The 27694-nt window shown below is 43.9% G+C and overlaps 2 protein-coding genes across 2 annotated transcripts in view; one reads left to right on the forward strand and one right to left on the reverse strand.

Annotated features, from left to right (window-relative positions):
- The first annotated feature begins 290 nt into the window (after positions 1–290).
- On the forward strand, positions 291–1802 carry LOC145860832 (uncharacterized). Its single transcript, XM_082961522.1, has 2 exons — positions 291–1256; positions 1467–1802. Exons 1-2 carry the CDS (start codon positions 1050–1052, stop codon positions 1677–1679), a joined length of 420 nt encoding a protein of 139 aa, XP_082817648.1. The 5' UTR covers positions 291–1049; the 3' UTR covers positions 1680–1802.
- Positions 1803–20618: 18816 nt separating this feature from the next.
- Positions 20619–27694, reverse strand: part of golph3a (golgi phosphoprotein 3a) — a 29106-nt gene continuing 22030 nt past the window's right edge. Inside the window, exon 4 of the mRNA XM_014143536.3 lies at positions 20619–22823. Within this exon, the coding sequence (XP_013999011.1) occupies positions 22399–22823 (425 nt within the window). The 3' untranslated portion in view covers positions 20619–22398. The remainder of the gene's footprint in view (positions 22824–27694) is intronic.

The raw sequence follows: 27694 nt of genomic DNA on the forward strand, positions 1-27694 counted from the left end.
ATAGATGGGCTATGTACAGGTGCAGTAATCTGTGAGCTGCTCTGACAGCTGGTGCTTAAAGCTAGTGAGGGAGATAAGTGTTTCCAGTTTCAGAGATTTTTGTAGTTCGTTCCAGTCATTGGCAGCAGAGAACTGGAAGGAGAGGCAGCCGAAGGAGGAATTGGCTTTGGAGGTGACCAGAGAGATATACCTGCTGGAGCGCGTGCTACAGATGGGTGTTGCTATGGTGACCAGCGAGCTGAGATAAGGGGGGACTTTACCTAGCAGGGTCTTGTAGATGACCTGGAGCCAGTGGGTTTGGCGACGAGTATGAAGCGAAGGCCAACCAACGAGAGCGTACAGGTCGCAGTGGTGGGTAGTATATGGGGCTTTGGTGACAAAACGGATGGCACTGTGATAGGCTGCATCCAATTTATTGAGTAGGGTATTGGAGGCTATTTTGTAAATGACATCACCGAAGTCGAGGATCGGTAGGATAGTCAGTTTTACGAGGGTATGTTTGGAAGCATGAGTGAAGGATGCTATGTTGTGGATTAGGAAGCCGATTATAGATTTCATTTTGGAGATGTTTGATGTGAGTCTGGAAGGAGAGTTTACAGTCTAACCAGACACCTAGGTATTTTTTTAATTGTATTTATTTTATTTCACCTTTATTTAACCAGGTAGGCAAGTTGAGAACAAGTTCTCATTTACAATTGCGACCTGGCCAAGATTTGTAGTTGTCCACATATTCTAAGTCAGAGCCGTCCAGAGTAGTGATACTGGACGGGCGGGCAGGTGCAGGCAGCGATCGGTTAAAGAGCATGCATTTAGTTTTACTTGCATTTAAGAGCAGTTGGAGGCCATGGAAGGAGAGTTGTATGGCATTGAAGCTCGTCTGGAGGTTAGTTAACACAGTGTAGAGGGGCCCATCGACGCAGGATGCAGGGGAAAGGGGGATACCTATTCAGTTGTACAACTGAATGCATTCAACTGAAATGTGTCTTCCACATTTAACCCAACCCCTCTGAATCAGAGAGGGGCTCTGGTCCGGCCCAGCCCCAGCAACGATGCCCATCACGCAGGAGAACGCTCTGAGCCACATCCATCTACTGGAGGACTGGCTCCTGGTGGCCCAGACCAGGTACGAGGACCACTATGGAGACCCAGACCAGCAGTCCACCACCAGCAGAGACCCAGACCAGCAGTCCACCACCAGCAGAGACCCAGACCAGCAGTCCACCACCAGCAGAGACCCAGACCAGGACTCGTACCAGGTCTGTTTTTGCATACATGTGTGGGTGATGTCATTTCTTATAGCTGACATCAATTACGTACTGTACTTTGAGTGCCTACTGTGATTGGTTCTTCTAAAGTCTAACGGTGGTCCACAATGTGGTTCTGAAATCTGTATGACCTATTATCAGTCTCTGTAATATTGTGGAGTGATACTTCAATCCATTGTTGTAACTCCAACTGTATCCCAGGAGTCAGAACACGAGGAGGATGCCTGCAACACGGTCAGTGGCAACACGGTCAGTGGCAACACGGTCAACAGCAGCGGCTGCAGAGGTACCAGCGGAGACATGTCTCTATGTCAGGCCGCTATACAGAAACTGGTGGAATACATCCAGCTCAACTTCACAGAGGAAGGAGACATCCAGAGTACCGCCCTCAGACCCGTGAGATTATATGTTTAGACAGTGAAGGCCTCATCTTGTGATTCACTTGATGTGGTGATTAAAAACATAATGAAGGTCATACAGACAATGACATCACTGATATATAGTTAACATTAAAAACATATTGAAGGTCATACAGACATCACTGATATATAGTTAACATTGAAAACATAATGAAGGTCATACAGACAATGACATCACTGATATATAGTTAACATTTAAAACATAATGAAGGTCATACAGACAATGACGTCACTGATATATAGTTAGTAACCTCAAGATGGAGGAGCACATAACAGAGTCATCTGAGAATGTTACTTTTGTTTTTGAAAATAAACTTCAAAACGTATCATGTTAATAAAGTTAGATATTGATGTTCGGCCATGCATAAAAACAATATATTAGTTATACATTTAATTAAATGAAATTCTATCTACTACACCTCCACAGCATTACACATTTAGGAAGATTCCAAATACATTCGAACAGAGCATTGGGCCAGTAACCGAAAGGTTGCTGGATCGAATCCCCCGAGCTGACAAGGTAAAAATCTGTCGTTCTGCCCCTGAACAAGGCAGTTAACCCACTGTTCCTAGGCTGTCATTGTAAATAAGAATTTGTTCTTAACTGACTTGCCTAGTTAAATAAATAAAAAAATGTAAAAATCCAAACGGGTTACTAAACTCTCCACAAATCCTATAAACGTCAAAGCAAGCAAAAGATATGTAGACCTACATACTACTATAGGATGTATATAACCTACACTTTTTGTACAGTTCGGTCAGTGGGCATCACCAAAAGGAGAGGGAGTCTTATGATGAAGTGAATGGGTTTTAAATTACACTGAACAAAAATATTAAATGCAACATGTAAAGTGTTGGTCCCATGTTTCATGAGCTCAAATAAAAGATCTCAAAAATGTTCCATACACACAATTATTTCTCTCAAATGTTGTGCACAAATTTGTTTACATCCCTGTTAGCATTTCTCCTTTGCCAAAATCATCCATCCACCTGACAGGTGTGGCATATCATGAAGCTGATTAAACAGTATGCCTATTACACCGGTGTACCTTGTGCTGGGGTCAATAAAAGGCAACTCTAAAATGTGCAGTTTTGTTACACAACACAATGCCACAGCCTGTAATTGTCACGCTGACTGCACCAGATCTTTTCCCAGAAAATATCATGTTAATTTCTCTATCATAAGCCGACTCCGACGTCGTTTTATAGAATTTAGCAGTACGTCCAACCGGCCTCGCAACAGCAGGCCACGTGTAACCACATCAGCCCAGGACCTCCACATCCGGCTTCTTCACCTGCGGGATCGTCTGAGACCAGCTACCCAAACAGCTGATGAAACTGTGGGTTTACACAAGCAAAGAATTACTCTGTCCTCTCAGCGCGGCTCGTCGTCCTCACCAGGGTCTTGACTTGACTGCAGTTCGGCCCCGTAACCGACTTCAGTGGGCCAAATGCTCACCTTCGATGGCCACTGGCACGCTGGAGAAGTGTGCTCTTCACGGATGAATCGCGGTTTCAACTGTACCTGGCAGATGAGAGACGTGTGGGCGAGCGTTTTGCTGATGTCAACACTGTGAACAGAGTGCCCCATGGTGGTGGTGGGGTTATGGTATGGGGCAGGCATAAGCTACGGACAACTAACACAATTGCATTTTATCGATGGCAATTTGAATGCGAAGAGATACCATGAGGAGATCCTGTGGTTCATTGTCATGCCATTCATTCGACGCCATCACCTCATGTTTCAGCATGATAATGCACGTTCCCATGTAGCAAGGATCAGTACACAATTCCTGGAAGTTGAAAATGTCCCAGTTCTTCCACGGCCTGATATGTCACCCATTGAGCATGTGTGGGATGCTCTGGATCTACGTGTACTACAGCGTGTTCCAGTTCCCGCCAATATCCAGAAACTTCGCACAGCCATTGAAGAGGAGTGGGACAACATTCCACAGGCCACAATCAACAGCCTGATCAACTCTATGTGAAGGAGATGTTTCACGCTGCATGAGGCAAATGGTGGTCACACCAGATACTGACTGGTTTTCAGCGGTATAAAGTACTTAAGTAAAAAATACTTTAAAGTACTACTTAAGTAGTTTTTTGGGGTGTCTGTACTTTACTATTCATATTTTTGACAACTTTTACTTTTATTTCACTACACTCCAAAATAAAATGATGTACGTTTTACTCCATACATTTTCCCTGACATACAAAAGTACTTGTTACATTTTGAATGCTTAGCAGGACAGGAAACTACAGACCCTGGTTCGATCCCGGGCTGTATTACAACCGGCCGTGATCGGGAGTCCCATAGGGCGGCGCACAATTAACCCAGCATCGTCCAGGTTAGGGGAGGGTTTGGCCGTCATTGTAAATAAGAATTTGATCTTAACTGACTTGCCTAGTTAAATAAATAAAACGATTTGTATTCCCAGTCATGTGAAATTCATACATTATTAAGGCCTAATGAATTTATTTCAATTGACTGATTTTCTTAAATGAACTATAACTCAGTAAAATCTTTGTTGCAAATTGTTGCATGTTGCATTTATATTTTTGATCGGTGTAGTTATCAAAGGGACACTCAGTGAGTGGGTTTTACAGTAGTTTTCAAAGGGGCACTTAAATATCACTGTGTCACCAAATTAATTCAAATCTATTTTAGTATTATAAGCAGAGACATCATGTCTCTCTCTCTCTCTCTCGCTCGCTCGCTCTCTCACACACACACACAGTTGGATGTGATCTGGTTAAAACAAGGATGGCATAAACAAGTGAGCCTGGCATCACGAGTCCAGACATCATCTCTCTTCTCTCTCTCACGCACACAGACACACATGTGGATCTCGCATGGACTGGATAGTATCACTAACTAGTGAGAAGTTCTCATCATAAAAATAAGACCGGATTAAATAGGGGGGGATGGTGGTAAAGGCCATTGATATTTTCATCAGTACGAGGAGACGAAGTAACAGCTTCTGTAGGTCGAATAGATCCAAACCTATATAAAGCAATGAATGGAAGATAGGACATTTATGTTCAACTTCAAGAGGCCGATAGGGTCTGGTTAACCAACTAAACTGTCCTTTAAGGTTATGTAGAACAATGCAAACGTCATTTCAAACGTCGCCATACTCCCGTCGATAATGTAACCTAATTTTACATTTGCCAAGCAAATATAGCGGTCGAGATGGCGCTAACACATCACCACCCATTGCATATCCATTCTCTTGAAAAAAAATATTTTGGTCCAACTCTTTCTTACAACCAACGCGACCAAATGAGCTATAGCTTGAAACTTGAATGATTTTTTTTTAACTTTAAATTAAAAGGACAGTTTAGTTGGTTAACCAGACCCTATCGGCCTCTTGAAGTTGAACATATATATCCTATCTTCCATTCATTGCTTTATATAGGTTTGGATCTATTCGACCTACAGAGGCTTTTCATCTAGAATATATATCCTAAACTCTGGTCTTTTGTCAACAAAAACACACATTCAAATTGAAATAATAGAAGAATAGAACCTATCTAAACAGCATGTTAACTAATAATTTCACAATCCCACTTTTAAGTTTTTTAATGTTTAAAAAAAAAAGGGGGGTTAACTTACGTCTGGGTAGCAAGACATAGAGTTATCCTAGGCGTAGACTTCTCAAACGACTGAAAACAAGGGAAATGTATTTCTACAAGCAAATAATAAGAAAAGTTCTTCATATAATGTATCCACAGATGAGCGCTTTGCCTAAATATTCCGTTAGTTAGAATCATAGAAGAATCCTATCAAAGTTGCCATGGTACAGTGCTGTGCGCACTCGTCACTCGGGGCATTGCTTGTGGCAATATTTCCATGCTCTGTATTCAAAGCACGACCAAAGATGGTGGATAAATGAAGACGGTTAACTCAGACCTTTTATCACAGACAAACATTTTTAAAAAGTCAGTTCCGGTCTTCTTAACTGGGTGTGTCTCTCATAGACACCAATGCAATATCCGCTGGGTCGGGTCTACTTAGTTCATATTGACTTTTATTGAACCAGAAAATAAATAAATAAATAAAACCATCTAGGACTGGGGTGTCTCGCTTGCTCTTCCGTCTCTGGCAGAACTACGACCACACGGGGCGGAGTCAGCGCCCATTCTGTCCAATCAGGGAGAAGTTGACAGAATAATGAGATTGAAATGATTACACTATCCAATCAGATCCCGAGAATGGTAAGATCTGTATAAAGAATTGTATAACTGGGTTAACAGTTTAACAATTAGTTAATAAACTATTAACTAATTATTTGATAAACAGAACTTTTTGGTTGAAGTTGTAATAAACTACTTTGAACCACTTTATAAATCTTGAAATATACCTTGATGTGATGTGCTACTGATAACTTTGTGTGTGTGTGTGGTGTGTGTGTGTGTGTGTGTAAATTTAATCATATCACAACACATTCATTTGATCCTACAACAATTTATAAAACATTTCCAGCTGCCCTTGAGCAAGACACTTAGCCCCTAAAATGCTCCAAGGGTCGCTGTGTTGCGGCAGACCCTTTCTTAAAAACCTCTCCACGGGACTTGACAGAGTATGACTGTCTAGTTCAGGGCATTTAGTAATGGGTCTCTTCATCCAGGAAACATGCGGTGGTTGCTGCTGGACTCCATTCTAACTCAGTCATTTCCCAAGGACCACCTGATCAGGGACAACACTGACTTGTCTGTCTGTCTGTCTGTCTGTCTGTGTGTCTCTCTCTCTCTCCCTCTCCCTCTCCCTCTCCCGAGAACATAGCAGACAGAACGAGACAAGACCCTACGCAGCCACTCCCCTCCCTCTCTCCTCTCTCTCCCCCTCTCCCCCCCTTCTCTCCCCCTCTCCCCCTCTCTCCCGAGAACATAGCAGACAGAACGAGACAAGACCCTACACAGCCACTCCCCTCCACGTGGTTCTGATTAGGGAGGTCGAATTAAATTGCCGGGATCACAATGTTGTTCTCTTAGATTGGATAGAGAGAATATCCATTGGCTGTTAATTTAGTCACGTTTACATTTATCAATTGTATTTTGAATATCTCTATAGAATATCAATGGATATTTTTTTACAAACATAAGATGAGTTACCCATGATGCTTTGTTTTCTACATAGATAAGATGAACAGGATGGTGCCGACAGATAGGGCAGTCGTGCTTCTTGTTCCTAAGCAACTTTGCATTATAATTTTTTTTTTGTGTTATTAAAATTAAAATAACATTTTTAAAAGCATTTCGCTACACCCGTAATAATATCTGCTAAACACATGTATGTGACCAATGACATCTGCTAAACACGTGTATGTGACCAATGACATCTGCTAAACACGTGTATGTGACCAATGACATCTGCTAAACACGTGTATGTGACCAATAACATCTGCTAACCATGTGTATGTGACCAATGACATCTGCTAAACTTGTGTGTGTGACCAATGACATCTGCTAAATATGTGTATGTGACCAATGACATCTGCTAAACATGTGTATGTGTCCAATGACATCTGCTAAACATGTGTATGTGTCCAATGACATCTGCTAAACACGTGTATGTGACCAATTCAATTTGATACAACATGAGCCCATGGGGGGAGGGAGGTGGGGAGAGGGGAGATGGGACAGAGAAGACAAAACAAAACAATGCCGAGAGGACAAAACTGCAAACAGGCAAGAGTCTAGGAGGAAGTCCAGGAAGTTGTAATAGGATTCTAAAACAGTCTAGGAGGAAGTCCAGGAAGTTGTAATGGGATTCTAAAAGAGTCTAGGAGGAAGTCCAGGAAGTTGTAATAGGATTCTAAAAGAGTCTAGGAGGAAGTCCAGGAAGTTGTAATAGGATTCTAAAGGAGTCTAGGAGGAAGTCCAGGAAGTTGTAATAGGATTCTAAAAGAGTCTAGGAGGAAGTCCAGGAAGTTGTAATAGGATTCAAAAAGAGTCTAGGAGGAAGTCCAGGAAGTTGTAATAGGATTCAAAAAGAGTCTAGGAGGAAGTCCAGGAAGTTGTAATAGGATTCTTAAACAGTATGGGGGGAGGAAGTCCAGACAATAGATGCAGTCACCAAGGTGACCAAACTTCCCATTACATACAATCCTATAATTAAAAAACATACAAAAAGTAGAATATGCATATTTCAATTAATGAAACAGACAATTTCTTGTCTTTGTTATCCATCAATACATGTTTATATCCTGATAATCATCAGCTGCCTAACCCTTTAACATTTAATATTTATCATTTCATATACAGTTGAAGTCGGAAGTTTACATATACTTAGGTAGGTGTAATTAAAACTCATTTTTCAACCACTCCACAAATCTCTTGTTAACAAACTATAGTTTTGACAAGTCGGTTAGGACATCTACTTTGTGAATGACACAAGTCATTTTTCCAACAATTGTTTACAGACAGATTATTTCATTTATAATTCACTGTATCACAATTCCAGTGAGTCAGAAGTTTACATACACTAAGTTGACTGTGCCTTTAAACAGCTTGGAAAATTCCAGAAAATGATGTCATGGCTTTAGAAGCTTCTGATAGGCTAATTGACATCATTTCAAATCAAATCAAATTAAAAAAGAATGTCACATACACATGGTTAGCAGGTGTTAATGCAAGTGTAGCGAAATGCTTGTGCTTCTAGTTCCGACCATGTAATCTACCAATTCCACAACAACTACCTTGTACACACAAGTGTAAAGGAATGAATACGAATATGTACATAAACATATATAAATGAGTGATGGCCGAACGGCGTAGGCAAGATGCAGTAGATGGTATGGAGTACAGTATATACATATGAGAGGAGTATTGTAGGGTATGAAAACATATAAAGCGGCGTTGTTTAAGGTGGCTAGTGATACATTACATCAGGATGGTATAGAGTACAGTATATACATATGAGATGAGTAATGTAGGTTACGAAAACATTATATAAAGTGGCATTGTTTAAAGTGGCTAGTGATACATCTAATTACATCAAGATGGCAAGATGCAGTAGATGGTATGGCGTGCAGTATATACATATGAGATGAATAATGTAGGTTATGTAAACATTATCTAATATAAATCATATAAAGTGGCAAGTCATAAATTGATTACATCAATTTTCCCATTATTAAAGTGGCTTGAGTTGAGTCAGTATGTTGGCAGCAGCCACTCAATGTTAGTGATGGCTGTTTAACAGTCTGACGGCCTTGAGATAGAAGCTGTTTTTCAGTCTCTCGGTCCCATCTTTGATGCACCTGTACTGACCTCGCCTTCTGGATGGTAGCGGGGTGAACAGGTAGTGGCTCGGGTGGTTGCTGTCCTTGATGATCTTTTTGGCCTTCCTGTGACATCGGGTGGTGTAGATGTCCTGGAGGGCAGGTAGTTTGCACCCGGTGATGCGTTGTGCAGACCTCACTACCCTCTGGAGAGCCTTCCGGTTATGGGCGGAGCAGCTGCCGTACCAGGCGGTGATACAGCCCGACAGGATGCTCTCGATTGTGCATCTGTAAAAGTTGGTGAGTGTTTTTGGTGACAAGCCGAATTTCTTCAGCCTCCTGAGGTTGAAGAGGCGCTGCTGTGCCTTCTTCACCACGCTGTCTGTGTGGGTGGACCATTTCAGTTTGTCTGTGATGTGTACGCTGAGGAACTTACAACTTTCCACCTTCTCCACTACTGTCCCGTCAATGTAGATAGGGGGCTGCTCCCTCTGCTGTTTCTTGAAGTCCACGATCATCTCTTTTGTTTTGTTGACATTGAGTGCAAGGTTATTTTCCTGACACCACACTCCGAGGGCCCTCACCTCCTCCCTGTAGGCCATCTCGTCGTTGTTGGTAATCAAGCCTACCACTGTAGTGTCGTCTGTAAACTTGATGATTGAGTTGGATGCGTGCATGGCCACGCAGTCATGGGTGAACAGGGAGTACAGGAGAGGGCTGAGAACGCACCCTTGTGGGGACCCAGTGTTGAGGATCAGCGGGGTGGAGATGTTGTTACCTACCCTCACCACCTGGGGGCGGCCAGTCAGGAAGTCCAGGACCCAGTTGCACAGGGCGGGGTCGAGACCCAGGGTCTCGAGCTTAATGATGAGTTTGGAGGATACTATGGTGTTAAATGCTGAGCTGTAATCGATGAACAGCATTCTTACATAGGTATTCCTCTTGTCCAGATGGGTTAGGGCAGTGTGCAGTGTGATGGCGATTGCGTCGTCTGTGGACCTATTGGGTCGGTAAGCAAATTGGGGTGGGTCTAGGGCGTCAGGTAGGGTGGAGGTGATATGATCCTTGACTAGTCTCTCAAAGCACTTCATGATGACGGAAATGAGTGCTACAGGGCGATAGTCATTTAGCTCAGTTACCTTAGCTTTCTAGGGAACAGGAACAATGGTGGCCCTCGAAGCATGTGGCGACAACAGACTGGGATAAGGATTGATTGAATGTCTGTAAACACACCAGCCAGAGTCAATTGGAGGTGTACCTGTGGATGTATTTCAAGGCCTACCTTCAAACTCAGTGCCTCTTTGCTTGACATCATGGGAAAATCAAAAGAAATCAGCCAAGACCTCAAAAAAAAATTGTAGACCTCCACAAGCCTGGTTTATCCTTGGGAGCAATTTCCAAATCCCTGAAGGTACCACGTGTAATATTGTTTGTACAGATGAACAAGTATAAACACCATGGGACCATGCAGCCACCATACCGTTCAGGAAGGAGACGCATTCTATCTCCTAGAGATGAATGTACTTTGGTGCGAAAAGTGCAAATCAATCCCAGAACAACAGCAAAGGACCTTGTGAAGATGCTGGAGGAAACAGGTACAAAAGTTTCTATATCCACAACAAAACGAGTCCTATATCGACATGACCTGAAAGGCCGCTCAGCAAGGAAGAAGCCACTGCTCCAAAACCGGCATAAAAAAACAGACTATGGTTTGCAACTGCACATGGGGACAAAGATCGTACTTTTTGGAGAAATAACCTCTGGTCTGATGAAACAAAAATAGAACTGTTTGGCCATAATGACCATCGTTATGTTTGGAGGAAAAAGGGGGAGGCTTGCAAGCTGAAGAACACCATCCCAACCGTGAAGCACGGGGGTGGCAGCATCATGTTGTGGGGGTGCTTTGCTGCAGGAGGGACTGGTGCACTTCACAAAATAGATGGCATCATGAGGTAGGAAAATTATGTGGATATATTGAAGCAACATCTCAAGACATCAGTCAGGAAATTAAAGCTTGGTCGCAAATGGGTCTTCCAAATGGACAATGACCCCAAGTATACTTCCAAAGTTGTGGCAAAATGGCTTAAGGACAACAAAGTCAAGGTATTGGAGTGGCCATCACAAAGCCCTGACCTCAATCTTATAGAAATTTTGTGGGCAGAACTGAAAAAGCGTGTGCGAGCAAGGAGGCCTACAAACCGGACTCAGTTACACCAGCTCTGTCAGGAGGAATGGGCCAAAATTCACCCAACTTGTGGACAATGTCAAATATGAAACAGCAAAGCACCTGAGTGAGCTGGGTGCACAATTACGCAGGTACTTTCCAGAAACGGATGACACAAACAACTGGATTTGTTATCCCTTTCATGCCCTGCCTCCAGTCCACTTACCGATAAGCTTGTGGAAGGCTACCCGAAACGTTTGACCCAAGTTAAACAATTTAAAGGCAATTCTACCAAATACTAATTGAGTGTATGTAAACTTCTGACCCACTGGGAATGTGATGAAATAAATAAAAGCTGAAATAAATCATTCTCTCCTATTATTCTGACATTTCACTTTCTTAAAATACAGTGGTGAACCTAACTAACCTAAGTCAGGGAATTTTTACTAGGATTAAATCTCAGTAATTGTGAAAAACGGATTTTAAATGTATTTGGCTAAGGTGTATGTAAACTTCCTACTTCAACTGTAGGTACGTGGTTGCAAAGGGCATCCGTGTTTTATTAGCTCGATTTGCCAAGGGAAGAAACTGTGAATGCAGCCCTATCCAGAAATCTGGCAGTGGCTTCTGATTAAATAGAATTTTCACAGAACCACTTGTTGCAATTTCGATGAGGCTCAGTAAGTGGTATCAGTAAGTGGACTGGAGGCAGGGCATGAAAGGGATAACGAATCCAGTTGTTTGTGTCATCCGTTTTGGGAAAGTACCTGCGTAATTGCGCACCCAACTCACTCAGGTGCTTCACTATATCACATTTGACATTGTCCGTAAGCTTGAGTTCGTTTGCTCACAAAAAAATCATACAATGATGGAAAGACTTGTGTGTTGTCCTTGTTAATGCAGACAGAGAACAGCTCCAACTTCTTAATCATAGCCTTAATTTTGTCCCGCACATCGAATAAAGTTGCAGAGTCCCTTGTAATCCTAGATTCAGATCATTCAGGCGAGAAAAAACATCACCCAGATAGGCCAGTCGTGTGAGAAACTCGTCATCATACAAAGCGGTCAGACAAGTGAAAATTATAGTCAGTAAAGAAAACTTTAAGCTTGTCTCTCAATTCAAAAAAATGTGTCAATACTTTGCCCCTTGATAACCAGCACACTTCTGTATATGTTGTAAAAGCGTAACATGGTCGTTGCCCATATCATTGCATAATGCAGAGAATACACGAGAGTTCAGGGGCCTTGCTTTAACAAAGTTAACAATTTTCACAGTGGTGTCCAAAACGTCTTTCAAGTTGTCAGGCATTCCCTTGGCAGCAAGAGCCTCTTGGTGGATGCTGCAGTGGACCAAAGTGGTGTCGGGAGCAACTGCTTGCACGCGTGTTACCCCTCCACTATGTCTCCCTGTCATGGCTTTTGCGCCATCAGTACAGATACCAACACATCTTGACCACCAAAGTCCATTTGATGTCAAAGCTGTCCAGTACTTTAAAAATATCCTCTCACGTTCTCCTGTTCCAGTGGTTTTCAGAAGAGGATGTCTTCCTTAATTGACCACCCATAAACGTAACGGACATATATCAGGAGCTGTGCCAGGCCCGCCACGTCTGTTGACTCATCCAGCTGTAACGCATAGAATTTACTGGCTTGTATGCGAAGCAGTAATTGTTTCAGAACATCTCCTGCCATGTCATTGATGTGTCGTGAAAGTGTTGTTTGATGAAGGCATTATCTGCATAGTTTTTTGGGCCTTTTCCCCCAGCATTGTCCCAGACATATCCATGGCAGCAGGAAGATTTAGGTCCTCCACAATAGTATGGGCTTGCCTGTCCTAGCCACTCAGTAGCTCACCATATAAGACGCTTCTAGCCCCTTCTTATTAATGGTATCTGTTGCTTTTATACAGTCTTACTACTCGAAAGTAGTCTTTATTCTCGCTCAAAAAACTCCTGTGGCTTATTTTTCAAATTGTCATGTTTCGTTTTTCTAAATGTCTGCGCAAGACTGAAGGTTTCATCGAGTTGTGAGATAGTACTTTTGTTCATATAACACATTGTGGCTGAGGAAAGGCACTACTCCCAATATAAGTGAACCCCAAATCAATGTAGTTATCATATTTGCGCCTCTTCGATGGTCCAACGTCCCGGTCTGTTGTTCGGTGCTTTCCCGGGTAAGGGGGCAGTAGCTCTTCGGCTGCATCAGATTCACAACTGTCAGTGTCCATGCTAGCTGGGCTAGCAACAAACGTAGAGTTATTGATGGTAGCATTGGATGTGCTCGTGGAAGCAGAATAACTTGTGTCGTCGACAGGTGCAGGTGTAGTACTGCTGGTAGTAGCAGTACTACCAGTAGAGCTGGTATGCGTCTATAGACGCGGGCCTTACTAAACGGACTGTTTGAAAATGTGATTTAAAAAAAAAAAAAATGTAAACACTTATTATAAATTTTTTTTTAATGTGAATCACTTTTTTATTTGGTGTACCACCGACTGCATTGCGCATACGCCCAGCCCCAGTTTAGGAATACCTGGTCTAGTGTAGTGTAATGGTTAACATGGTTGTTTAATCTTTCTCTGATCCACTTTGGGGAAAGGAAATCTTAGGTCACTTGCCCTAAAGCTAGACATGACATTGAGTAATGATATCTTGTTAGTGTGTTTGGGCTCTCCATCTCTAACATCTTCCTCTCAGTCTCTCTTTCTCATACACTCACATCTTCCTCTCTCTCACTGTCAGTCTCTCTCTAACATGACTGGAACGAATTGTAAAAATCACTGAAGCTGGAGACTCATATCTCCCTCACTAACTTTAAGCATCAGCTGTCAGAGCAGCTCACCGATCACTGTACCTGTACATAGCCCATCTATAATTATAGCCCACCCATAAATAGCCCACCCAACTACCTCATCCCCATATTATTTTTTTGTTGCTCTTTTGCACCCCAGTATCTCTACTTGCACATCATCATCTGCACATCTATCACTCCAGTGTTAATGCTAAATTGTAAGTATTTCGCCACTATGGCCTATTTATTGCCTTTCCTCCCTAATCTTACTACATTTGCACACACTGTATATAGATTTTTCTATTGTGTTATTGACTGTACTCCTGTTTATTCCATGTGTAACTCTGTGTTGTTGTTTGTGTCGCACTGTTTTGCTTCATCTTGGCCAGGTCGCAGTTGTAAATGAGAACTTGTTCTCAACTTGCCTACCTGGTTAAATAAAGGTCAAATATATATATATTTTTAAAAACATACTCTCACATCTTCCTTTCACTCTGTCAGTCTCTCTCCCTCTCTCACATCTTCCTTTCACTCTGTCAGTCTCTCTCCCTCTCTCACATCTTCCTTTCACTCTGTCAGTCTCTCTCCCTCTCTCACATCTTCCTTTCACTCTGTCAGTCTCTCTCCCCCTCTCACATCTTCCTTTCACTCTGTCAGTCTCTCTCCCTCTCTCACATCTTCCTCTCTCTCTGTCAGTCTCTCTTCCATCTTCCTTTCACTCTAACATACATCTTCCTCTTCCTCTCTCTATCATTCTCTCACATCTTCCCTCTCTCTCTCTCTCTCTCTCTCACTCTTTTGTGGGGCCAAATGTTCTGCTGTCTACTACGCCAAGATCCATTACTCTGGCCTTATCTCTTCACAAGTGTCTGCTCTGAGATCCATTACTACCCCTGCCCTGACCCAGCTGTGGACCAGATGTCGAGGGGGGGGGGGTCAACTCTGAAAGAACAGCAGTGATATTGAGCGAGCGATAGTTAGATATACACACACACACACACTCAGAGGAAAACTGGGTTCTTGGAGCTGGGCGTCTCTAGATAAGGTTAAACCAATCTCCGGTGTTAACGCAGCGAGATGCAAAGTTCACACCGGCTCAATCAATAATACACTGCTCTCCACTGTGGGTAGTGACCTTATCATTCAAATGGCAAATGTACATCTGAAATGTTGTGTATCATTAGTGGAAACAGTAGGCTACAGTGAATCAGCAAGACACACACACACACACACACACACTTCAAGGGAAGGAGCTTTGTAAATTTGTATAAATCACATTTATGGCGTCTAGTTCAAATTAATTTGCTATAGTTGAATACCGCTGTGCCTGTATTGTTACATACCGATGTGCCTGTATTGTTACATACCGCTGTGCCTGTATTGTTGCATAGCGTTGTGCCTGTATTGTTGCATAGCGTTGTGCCTGTATTGTTGCATAGCGTTGTGCCTGTATTGTTGCATACCGATGTGCCTGTATTGTTGCATACCGATGTGCCTGTATTGTTGCATAGCGTTGTGCCTGTATTGTTGCATAGCGTTGTGCCTGTATTGTTGCATACCGCTGTGCCTGTATTGTTGCATACCGCTGTGCCTGTATTGTTACATACCGCTGTGCCTGTATAGTTGCATACCGATGTGCATGTATTGTTGCATACCGATGTGCCTGTATTGTTACATACCGCTGTGCCTGTATTGTTGCATACCGCGGCGGGCTCCGCGTGCCTGTATAGTTGCATAGCGTTGTGCCTGTATAGTTGCATACCGATGTGCCTGTATTGTTGCATACCGATGTGCCTGTATTGTTGCATACCGATGTGCCTGTATTGTTGCATACCGATGTGCCTGTATTGTTGCATACCGATGTGCCTGTTGAGCTGAGCAAAAGTGGTAGCTATGTACACGACCGGTTAAAAGTTTTAGAACACCTACTCATTCAAGGGTTTTTCTTTATTTTTACTATTTTCTACATTGTAGAATAATAGTTTTGTCTTCACTATGAAATAACACATATGGAATCATTTAGTAACCATAAAAATGTTAAACAAATCAAAATATATTTTATATTTAAGATTCTTCAAATAGCCACCCTTTGCCTTGATGACAGCTTTGTACACGCTTGGCATTCTCTCAACCAGCTTCTTGAGGTAGTCACCTGGAATGCATTTAAATTAACAGGTGTGCCTTTTGTGGAATTTCTTACCTTCTTAATGTGTTTGAGCCAATAAGTTGTGTTGTGACAAGGTAGGGGGGTAAACAGAAGATAGCCCTATTTGATAAAAGACAAAGTCCATATTTTGGCAAGAACAGCTCAAATAAACAAAGAGAAATGACAGTCCATCATTACTTTAAGACATGAAGGTCAGTCAATACGGAGCATTTCAAGAACTGAAAGTTTCTTCAAGTGCAGTCGCAAAAACCATCAAGCACTATGATGAAACTGGCTCTCTTGAGGACCACCACAGGAAAGGAAGACCCAGAGTTACCTCTGCTGCAGAGGATATGTTTATTAGAGTTAACAGCCTCAGAAATGGCAGCCCAAATAAATACCTCACAGAGTTCAAGAAACAAACACATCTCAACTGTCACATCTGCTCCTGCTACACCCCCTAGTGGACATCCGGTGTCTCATTGACCTGCAGCCATTCCCCCAGTTCCCTCTCCCTCTCTCTCTCTCTCTCTGTGTGTGATTGTGTGGTTGGAGACAGGTGTGCTGGAGTCAGAGCAGTTCCCCCACCAGCTGCAACCCGTTCCATAATCAAGACCTCTACAAATACTCAGTCCTGCCACTTCCACTCTGCCAGATTGTAATCACTGCTCATTTTGCCGCTCTGACTCTGGTACCCGTCTCCTGTTCCATATCTCACCACCCTGCTACCCTGCTCTGGATTCAGCTCACCATCACTCCCTTGGATGTCCCTCCGGACCTGTTTACCCTGTCTCAACCCAGCTCACTCCAACCTCAGCCTCTACATCTGGTTTCCTACAACAGCATTTTGCAGCGATACGCCATCCCATCTGGTTTGGGCTTAATGGGACTATCATTTATCATTTTTCAACAGGACAATGACCCAACACACCTCCAGGCTGTGTAAGGGCTATTTTACCAAGAAGGAGAGTGATGGAGTGCTGCATCAGATGATCTGGCCTCCACAATCCCCCGACCTCAACCCAATTGAGATGGTTTGGAATGAGTCGGACTTCAGAGTGAAGGAAAATCAGCCAACAAGTGCTCAGCATATGTGGGAACTCCAAGAGTGCAAAGCTGTCAAGGCAAAGGGTGGCTATTTTAAAAAAAATCGGTTTTGGTTACTACATGATTCCATATGTGTTATTTCATAGTTTTGATGTCTCCACTATTATTCTACAATGTAAGAAAATAGTAAAAATAAAGACAACCTTGAGTAGGTGTTCTAAAACTTTTCACCAGTAGTGTATATAGCTACAGTGCACTCAAAGTATTCAGACCAAGACTTTTTCCAGTTTTTAAAGCCTTGTTTGAAAATCTATTAAATAAAACCATTTCCTCAATCTATACACGATACCCCATAATGACAAAGAAAAACGTTTTTTTTTTTTTTTAAATGTTTGCTAATTTATAAAAAATGTAAACAGAAATACCTTATTTACATAAGTTTTCAGACACTTTGCTATGAGACTTGAAATTGAGCTCAGGTGCATCCTGTTTCCATTGATCATCCTTGAGATGTTTGTACAACTTGATTGGAGTCCACCTGGGGTAAATTCAATTGATTGGACATGATATGGAAAGGCACACAACTGTCTATAAAAAGGTCCCACAGTTGACAGTGCATGTCAGAGCAAAAACCAAGCCATGAGGTCGACTGAATTGTCCGTAGATCTCAAAGACAGGATTGTGTAGAGGCATAGATCTGGGGAAGGGTACCAAAACATTTCTGCAGCATTGAAGTCCCCAAGAACACCGTGCCCATCATTATTATTAAATGGAAAAAGTTTGGAACAACAAAGACTCTTCATAGAGATGGCCGCCCGGCCAAACTGAGCAATCGGGGGAGAAGGGCCTTGGTCAGGGAGGTCACCAAGAACCTGATGGTCACTCTGACAGAGCTCTAGAGTTCCTCTGTGAAGATGGTTGTCCTTCTGGAAGGTTCTCCCATCTCTGCAGCACTTCATCAATCAGGCCTTTATGGTAGAGGGACCAGAAGAAATCCACTCCCCAGTAAAAGTCACATGACAGCCCGCTTGGAGTTTGCCAAAAGCTTGCGGCGAAAAATGGAGGGGAACCTGTCAAACCAGAGTAATTTTGGTGAGTTTGAATCCCATTGTAGGTAAAGACATGCATGGTCAGGGCAAGAGAGAGGTCATGCACTCTGCCTGCCTCTGACTCACGGTTTACCTGGTCCAGAGACAGTACTCTCTACAGAGAGAGAAACAAACCCATGGTTTACCTGGGTAGTCTTCATTAGTGCACATCGCAGCAAAATGTTTTGCAATGGAAAACGAAAACAAGCGTTTGTTATTCAGGTTGAAGTAGACCCTCCCCATTTAGGCCCGGTTGATTCCTAGCGAATCAGCGTGCAGTAGACTCACAAAGACCCTTCACTTCCAAGTCATGCTAGGTGGTTCAATACACCCAGCCAAAAATTTAACAGACTGCATCTTTAAAATGTACAGTGGAACTAACAGACTGTACCAACCAACAGGGCTGTTTTGGCTCGAGCAAGGCAAAAACAACAATTGAAACGCTCTCCTTGAAGTTCTTGATGATCTGATAAATGGTTGATTTAGGTGCAATCTTACTGGCAGCAATACACTTGCCTGTGAAGCCCTTCTTGTACAAAGCAATGATGACGGCATGTGTTTCCTTACAGGTAACCATGGTTGACAGAGGAAGAACAACGATTCCAAGTACCACCCTCCTTTTGAAGCTTCCAGTCTGTTATTCGAACTCAAATCAGCATGACAGAGTGATCTCCAGCCTTGTCCTCATCAACACTCACACCTGTGTTAACGAGAGAATCACTGACATGATGTCTGCTGGTCCTTTTGTGGCAGGGCTAAAATGCAGTGGAAATGTTTTTTGGGGATTCAGTTCATTTGCATGGCAAATCACTCTTCATAACATTCTGGAGTATATGCAAATTTCCATCATACAAACTAAGGCAGCAGACTTGGTGGAAAATTAATATTTGTGTCATTCTCAAAACTTTTGGCCACGACTGTATAATCACAACAGACATCCCCTAGCTAGCGTCTCCTCCTATAATCACAACAGACATCCCCTAGCTAGCGTCTCCTCCTATAATCACAACAGACATCCCCTAGCTAGCGTCTCCTCCTATAATCACAACAGACATCCCCTAGCTATCGTCTCCTCCTATAATCACAACAGACATCCCCTAGCTAGCGTCTCCTCCTATAATCACAACATTGATATTAATGATATTGAGGTTTTCAGGTGTCAGAAGTTAAACTTTTACAACATTCTGAGGGTTTGTCTCAAATGGCACCCAATTCCCTATATAGTGCACTACTTTTGACCACAACTACCACGGGTCCCGTGTGGCTCGCTTGGTTAACACTTGCAATGCCAGGGTTGTGGGTTCGATTCCCATGAGGGACCAGTATGAAAAATGTATGCATTCACTACTGTAAGTCGCTCTGGATAAGAGCGTCTCCTAAATGACTTAAATGTAAATGTTAGGGTCCAGTTAAGTGCACTATATAGAGAATTGGGTGCCATTTGGGACAAACCCTCAGAACGTTATAGTAGACTAACTTCTGATACCTGTAAAGCTCAATATCATTATGACATGTCCCCTTGAATCACCATATATTGATTGATGAACCCCGTGTGTCTGCTACATACATTAATTACCATGTGGTAGCTAGTTACTGTAAAAGCAATGCCAATTAATAGAACATGTATTGGAAACAAAAACAGACAGAATCCAAGAAAGAAAGAAATAACATAGTACCAAAAAGTTATTGCATAAATAATGATGAATGTTTTGATCAGATGAAATTAAGAGCAAGATATTGTGATTGGTCAAAGGCTTTTTTTTTTTAACCTTTATTTAACTAGGCAAGTCAGTTAAGAACAGATTCTTATTTATAATGACGGCCTACGAACAGTACAGTTCAGGGGCAGAACGACAGATTTTTACCTTGTCAGCTCGGGGATTCAACCATGCAACCTTCCGGTTACTAGTCCAATACTCTAACCACTAGGCTACCTGCTGGTTACTAGTCCAACGCTCTAACCACTAGGCTACCTGCTGGTTACTAGTCCAACGCTCTAACCACTAGGCTACCCTGCCCCCCCTTAAATGATGATCGTTTAAACACGACATCACACAACGTCTTGAAGAAGTCATTGGCTTGAGTCCCAAATGGCAACCAATTCCCTACATAGTGCACTACTTTTGTTTGTTAGGTCTTACCAAGTCCTATGGCCTGACTGTGACCATATGAGTTCAGAACAGGAAGCAGGTTGTTTGTGAGGTCTTACCAAGTCCTATGGCCTGACTGTGACCATACGAGTTCAGAACAGGAAGCAGGGTGTTTGTGAGGTCTTACCAAGTCCTATGGCCTGACAGTGACCATACGAGTTCAGAACAGGAGGCAGGATAAAATCCCTGCCCTTAGAATGCAGGCAAGTTGCATTCCCAGTTCAAACATAGCTACTAACCAAGCAACTCAGTTGGAGGTTGAATACATACATAAAGTATCTCTAGAACTATATACAAAAACAAATAAAGTGGAATGTGGGCCCATCCATAATTTAGATTTGTTTTATTAATTTCAGACCTTTTGGAGTGAACAGACACAACCGATGACAAATTGATTATGAGAAAGTTACAAAAATAAACTGAATGACTTCAAGAAACATGATAGTCAGGTGAAAGTTCTAGAAGAGATGATCCTTTTATTCCGTACTGGATCATTGGAGCTGTTTCTTGGTTACGGAATCACTTTCAGACGGACGGACAGAAACGTAGACACTGAAGAAAGGCTGAGGCACAGACGAATGTCTGCATCCCAAATAGCACCCTGTTCCCTCTATAGCGCACTAGGGGGGCCCTGTTCCCTCTATAGCGCACTAGGGGGCCCCTGTTCCCTCTATAGCGCACTAGGGGGCCCCTGTTCCCTCTATAGCGCACTAGGGGGCCCCTGTTCCCTCTATAGCGCACTAGGGGGCCCCTGTTCCCTCTATAGCGCACTAGGGGGACCCTGTTCCCTCTATAGCGCACTAGGGGGACCCTGTTCCCTCTATAGCGCACTAGGGGGACCCTGTTCCCTCTATAGCGCACTAGGGGGGCCCTGTTCCCTCTATAGCGCACTAGGGGGACCCTGTTCCCTCTATAGCGCACTAGGGGGACCCTGTTCCCTCTATAGCGCACTAGGGGGACCCTGTTCCCTCTATAGCGCACTAGGGGGACCCTGTTCCCTCTATAGCGCACTAGGGGGACCCTGTTCCCTCTATAGTGCACTAGGGGGGCCTGGTCAAAAGATGATTCCCAGCTAGATAGACACAAGCTTACCTTATGCTTCCCAGTCGAAACAGACAAGACTGAACTCTTGGGTGTCGGAGCAAACCGAACCTATGAATGCAGATGTATTTACCTCAGCAGAACTCTTGAGACCAAAGACTGGCCTAAAGGGTTTAGTTCATCTGAAAAGTAACAGAGAGACTATTCCCTATATAGTACACTACTACACTAAGAGATATATATATATATATATATATATATATATATATATATATATATATATATATATATATATATGTAGTAAGGTAGAATTCAGATGAAGCCCTTGGTCTCTCACATTTACCTGGAACTCAAACACGTTCATGAGAGAAGCTTTCGTTCATAAAACATGAGTGTAAATCAGAAACAGGAAACGTCAGACCATGTCACCATGACGTCATCACATCGGAGAGGAAATCAAATCCCCGCCCCACCCCCCCCCCCCCCCAAAAAAAGAAACTTGTCAGGAGAATAATTCTCTAGTATTCATATAACGGTTACTATGTTTCACGTACATGGAATCTGCATGTACATCACTGAACACCAGTGGATTAATACATGTTAAAGTGAGTTAGAGCTAGATACCTGGAGAGAATACATAACATACTTTGAAGAAAGACATTCGTCCAGGGAGGAAGAGAGAAGAATGATTGAATCATTATATTTCAGTCAGTCCAGTATCCAAAACGTTTCTCCATCACAGGGGAGTTTTTGTTGTTGTTGTTGTAAAAGTCAGCGATTTAAATGGCATCTCGCAGACACACAAAATACCATGATGGAGGAAGGAGTGAGAGAGTTATCTACAAGGAAAGAAAACAAAAAAAATAAAAAAATCATTGGACAGGTCTGGAGCGGTCTATTCTGTTCAGAAAGCCTAGGTGGAGGTGAACTCAAGTCAGAACTAGCCCTCTCCTCTCTGTCCCACGCCAAGCTGTCCTGTCGTCTCCCTCTCCCTTCACACCATACCCACCACCATCGTCGTCATTAAACAACCAACCCTATGTTGTCTGAAGGTGGTAGGTCAGGTCACTTGGTAAAGGCGGCCACCACGGCCCACAACAACTCATTGGCGTTAGTCTTCGTGCTCTCCCCCTCCGGCTCCAGGTCCAGGAGCTGCCGTACTCTCTTCATGGCCAGGTCATACTGGTCGTCCAGCAGAGGGGCAAAGGCATTCTCCAGGACATCAGACGAGTGGGCCAGGAAGATGAGGGCGAGCAGCCGCTTGTCCATGCGGTGCGGGTCGTTGACCCATTTCTCCAACACGGCCTCCTGAACCCTCTTGATGAGGCGTTGTTTGATGTTGTTGTTGGTGAGTGGGTGAGTGGTCATGTCGAAGAGCAGGAAGTTCTGTTTCTCCGTGGTCAGCACGCCCTTTTCCACCAGGTTCTTGGCTAGGCGCTCCCTCACGTTCCTCAGCTGGTAGTGCAGCTTTAGAGGGTTCCACGTCTCACCTACAGGGAGGAGAGAACAGAGGTGTTAAGACCACCAGGGGAGGAGAGAACAGAGGTGTTAAGACCACCAGGGCAGGAGAGAACAGAGGTGTTAAGACCACCAGGGCAGGAGAGAACAGAGGTGTTAAGACCACCAGGGCAGGAGAGAACAGAGGTGTTAAGACCACCAGGGCAGGAGAGAACAGAGGTGTTAAGACCACCAGGGGAGAAGAGAACAGAGGTGTTAAGACCACCAGGGCAGGAGAGAACAGAGGTGTTAAGACCACCAGGGCAGGAGAGAACAGAGGTGTTAAGACCACCAGGAGAGGAGAGAACAGAGGTGTTAAGACCACCAGGGGAGAAGATAACAGAGGTGTTAAGACCACCAGGGCAGGAGAGAACAGAGGTGTTAAGACCACCAGGGCAGGAGAGAACAGAGGTGTTAAGACCACCAGGGGAGGAGAGAACAGAGGTGTTAAGACCACCAGGGGAGGAGAGAACAGAGGTGTTAAGACCACCAGGAGAGGAGAGAACAGAGGTGTTAAGACCACCAGGGGAGGAGAGAACAGAGGTGTTAAGACCACCAGGGGAGGAGAGAACAGAGGTGTTAAGACCACCAGGGGAGGAGAGAACAGAGGTGTTAAGACCACCAGGGGAGGAGAGAACAGAGGTGTTAAGACCACCAGGGGAGGAGAGAACAGAGGTGTTAAGACCACCAGGGGAGGAGAGAACAGAGGTGTTAAGACCACCAGGGGAGGAGAGAACAGAGGTGTTAAGACCTATGGTGGAATGGGGACAGGCATTTGTTTCATTAGTCCATTGCGGATACAAGCAAAACATTTTGGGACTGTCAGCAATCAGGTGGTAAGGTGGTGGTAAGACCTACAGGGTGGAGGAGAGTGGTGGTAAGACCTACAGGGGGAGAGAAGAGTGGTGGTAAGGCCTACAGGGGGAGAGAAGAGTGGTGTTAAGGCCTACAGGGGGAGAGAAGAGTGGTGTTAAGGCCTACAGGGGGAGAGAAGAGTGGTGGTAAGACCTACAGGGGGAGAGAAGAGAGATGTTAAGCTTGATGCAGAGTTCAAACCGCAAAGCAGCGTTGTCGATGTAACACATGTCCACAACTCGATAACAGTCAAATAAAAAGGCCTGGGGGGGGGGGGAGAGAGAGAGAGAGAGGAGAGAGAGAGAGAGGAGAGAGAGAGAGAGAGAGAGAGAGAGAGAGCGCGAGCGCAAGTACTTATTCCATTGTATTGCCTTTTGGTTTGTTGTATCTCATTAGTTGTGTTATTTTTTTATTGTAAAAAGTCTTGCCATTTTAAACACTTCAAATCAAGTTTGGGCTGGAAAGACTAAGAGGCAAGTGTGCAAAACAAGTGAAAAATACATTTCTAATCAAATCAATCAAACGGAGAACTTGACGTTCAAGGGCAGCTTGGCTCAGATGATGGTTACAACAGTAGCAAGGCCGCACAATGTGGGCTTCGAATGTTTGCTATGACTACGAGTCAGGTCGTTTTCAGAGGAATTCTAAAACAACAGAAATACAGCCAAAACATCAGATGTACAAGTTGTGCAATCAAAACAACAACCCAAAAAATGTGGCCATAAACATTAGTTTAAATCCATAAAAGAAAAAGAAAATAAGAAAACGGAATATAGCCTACTATCACAACTAGGCTTATACCAATCCAGAGGTGTGGAAATCCTGGACTCAGGCGTGGGTATGGACTCTGCCACACGGTTAAGTGACTACATCATTGCACTACGTTTTTGTCAAACAGTAGACCTGGCCTGGTAACATAAAACATGACGTTTCAGATGTCAAATCCCTTGTTGGCTGAGCTGATTTCCTCCTGTGTTTTTCAACAACCTAGACACTTTGAACCTCTGGTTTGGTGGTTGGCCTGGCTGAGACTCCACCTAACCTTGTCCAGAAGCATTTATATGCCCTTTTGGATCTCAGAGATGCCAGCCAATAGAGTACCACTTCCTCCTGAGGTCTCAGGCAACAAAGCCTGTCCGTCTGAGTGAATGACTTAAATCAATACGATGGAAAAGATGCTCTGTCCCACGTCATCTTTACAGTAGGCGTACATGGGAGTATGATCGGTGGCACGATAAGAGTATAAAATAACTATCTTCAAAGTAATGACTCGGGATGTCGGTTGTGAGATGAAAGCTTCTTTTAGTAATAATACCTGCTCACATTACATTTCACCACTTTAGATTCTATAAAACAATAAAATAAAGTTGATAGCAAAAGCCAGGATAATCGCTTGTCACTTGTACATAAAAAAAACGAGAACGTGGCAGTTAACTTCCGGTCGCAAGGCATTCTGGTACTTGGAGTCAACAGCGTAATTCAATACTAACCAATAAAACAGAAATATGTACATAGTTCTTAATCTCCTTAACATGAAATCTAATAAAATTACTCTTGTACATATGTAAATAACTAGAAAATATATTTAGATACAGCTCAATGAATAACTCTGTAACTCATTAAAGTTACAACAAAGAGAAGATATAAATAATGATAACAGAGTGGTCTCAGCCCCAAAAAATTAACAGTAAACCTCTGGTGGCTGAGACCACTCTGTTAGTAGTGAACCTCTGGTGGCTGAGACCACTCTGTTAACAGTGAAACCTCTGGTGGCTGAGACCACTCTGTTATGTAGTAGAACCTCTGGTGGCTGAGACCCACTCTGTTAGTACAGTGAAACCTCTGGTGGCTGAGACCACTCTGTTAACAGTAAACCTCTGGTGGCTGAGACCACTCTGTTAACAGTGAACCTCTGGTGGCTGAGACCACTCTGTTAGTAGTGAACCTCTGGTGGCTGAGCCCACTCTGTTAACAGTAAACCTCTGGTGGCTGAGACCACTCTGTTAACAGTGAACCTCTGGTGGCTGAGACCACTCTGTTAACAGTGAACCTCTGGTGGCTGAGACCACTCTGTTAACAGTAAACCTCTGGTGGCTGAGACCACTCTGTTAACAGTGAACCTCTGGTGGCTGAGACCACTCTGTTAACAGTGAACCTCTGGTGGCTGAGACCACTCTGTTAACAGTGAACCTCTGGTGGCTGAGACCACTCTGTTAACAGTAAACCTCTGGTGGCTGAGACCACTCTGTTAGTAGTGAACCTCTGGTGGCTGAGACCACTCTGTTAACAGTGAACCTCTGGTGGCTGAGCCACCGGACCTCTGGTGGCTGGCCACCGTACAGTAAACCTCTGGTGGCTGAGACCACTCTGTTAACAGTGAAACCTCTGGTGGCTGAGACCACTCTGTTACGTAGTGAACCTCTGGTGGCTGAGACCACTCTGTTAACAGTAAACCTCTGGTGGCTGAGACCACTCTGTTTAAGTCAGTGAACCTCTGGTGGCTGAGACCCACTCTGTTAGACAGTAGAACCTCTGGTGGCTGAGACCACTCTGTTAACAGTAAACCTCTGGTGGCTGAGACCACTCTGTTAGTAGTGAACCTCTGGTAGCTGAGACCACTCTGTTAGTAGTGAACCTCTGGTGGCTGAGACCACTCTGTTAACAGTGAACCTCTGGTGGCTGAGACCACTCTGTTAACAGTGAACCTCTGGTGGCTGAGACCACTCTGTTAACAGTAAACCTCTGGTGGCTGAGACCACTCTGTTAACAGTGAACCTCTGGTGGCTGAGACCACTCTGTTAGTAGTGAACCTCTGGTGGCTGAGACCACTCTGTTAACAGTAAACCTCTGGTGGCTGAGACCACTCTGTTAACAGTGAACCTCTGGTGGCTGAGACCACTCTGTTAACAGTAAACCTCTGGTGGCTGAGACCACTCTGTTAACAGTGAACCTCTGGTGGCTGAGACCACTCTGTTAGTAGTGAACCTCTGGTGGCTGAGCCCACTCTGTTAACAGTAAACCTCTGGTGGCTGAGCCCACTCTGTTAACAGTAAACCTCTGGTGGCTGAGACCACTCTGTTAACAGTGAACCTCTGGTGGCTGAGACCACTCTGTTAGTAGTGAACCTCTGGTGGCTGAGACCACTCTGTTATTAACAGTAGACCTCTGGTGGCTGAGACCACTCTGTTAGTAGTGAACCTCTGGTGGCTGAGACCACTCTGTTAACAGTAAACCTCTGGTGGCTGAGACCACTCTGTTAGTAGTGAACCTCTGGTAGCTGAGACCACTCTGTTAGTAGTGAACCTCTGGTGGCTGAGACCACTCTGTTAACAGTGAACCTCTGGTGGCTGAGACCACTCTGTTAACAGTGAACCTCTGGTGGCTGAGACCACTCTGTTAACAGTGAACCTCTGGTGGCTGAGACCACTCTGTTAACAGTGAACCTCTGGTGGCTGAGACCACTCTGTTAGTAGTGAACCTCTGGTGGCTGAGACCACTCTGTTAACAGTAAACCTCTGGTGGCTGAGCCCACTCTGTTAACAGTGAACCTCTGGTGGCTGAGACCACTCTGTTAACAGTAAACCTCTGGTGGCTGAGACCACTCTGTTAACAGTGAACCTCTGGTGGCTGAGACCACTCTGTTAGTAGTGAACCTCTGGTGGCTGAGCCCACTCTGTTAACAGTAAACCTCTGGTGGCTGAGCCCACTCTGTTAACAGTAAACCTCTGGTGGCTGAGACCACTCTGTTAGTAGTGAACCTCTGGTGGCTGAGCCCACTCTGTTAACAGTAAACCTCTGGTGGCTGAGACCACTCTGTTAACAGTAAACCTCTGGTGGCTGAGACCACTCTGTTAACAGTAAACCTCTGGTGGCTGAGACCACTCTGTTAGTAGTGAACCTCTGGTGGCTGAGCCCACTCTGTTAACAGTAAACCTCTGGTGGCTGAGCCCACTCTGTTAACAGTAAACCTCTGGTGGCTGAGCCCACTCTGTTAGCAGTAAACCTCTGG

This window comes from Salmo salar, chromosome 15 (assembly GCF_965601325.2).
Source record: "Salmo salar chromosome 15, fSalSal1, whole genome shotgun sequence".
Classification (NCBI taxonomy): Eukaryota; Metazoa; Chordata; class Actinopteri; order Salmoniformes; family Salmonidae; genus Salmo; species Salmo salar.

What these genes read in the sequence shown, in the direction of transcription:
- LOC145860832 (XM_082961522.1), top strand. Translation starts at nt 1,050, where the DNA reads ATGCCCATCACGCAGGAGAACGCTCTGAGCCACATCCATCTACTGGAG. An exon ending in CAGACCAGGACTCGTACCAG is followed by an intron (nt 1,257 to 1,466) that starts GTCTGTTTTTGC and finishes ACTGTATCCCAG; the next exon opens with GAGTCAGAACACGAGGAGGA.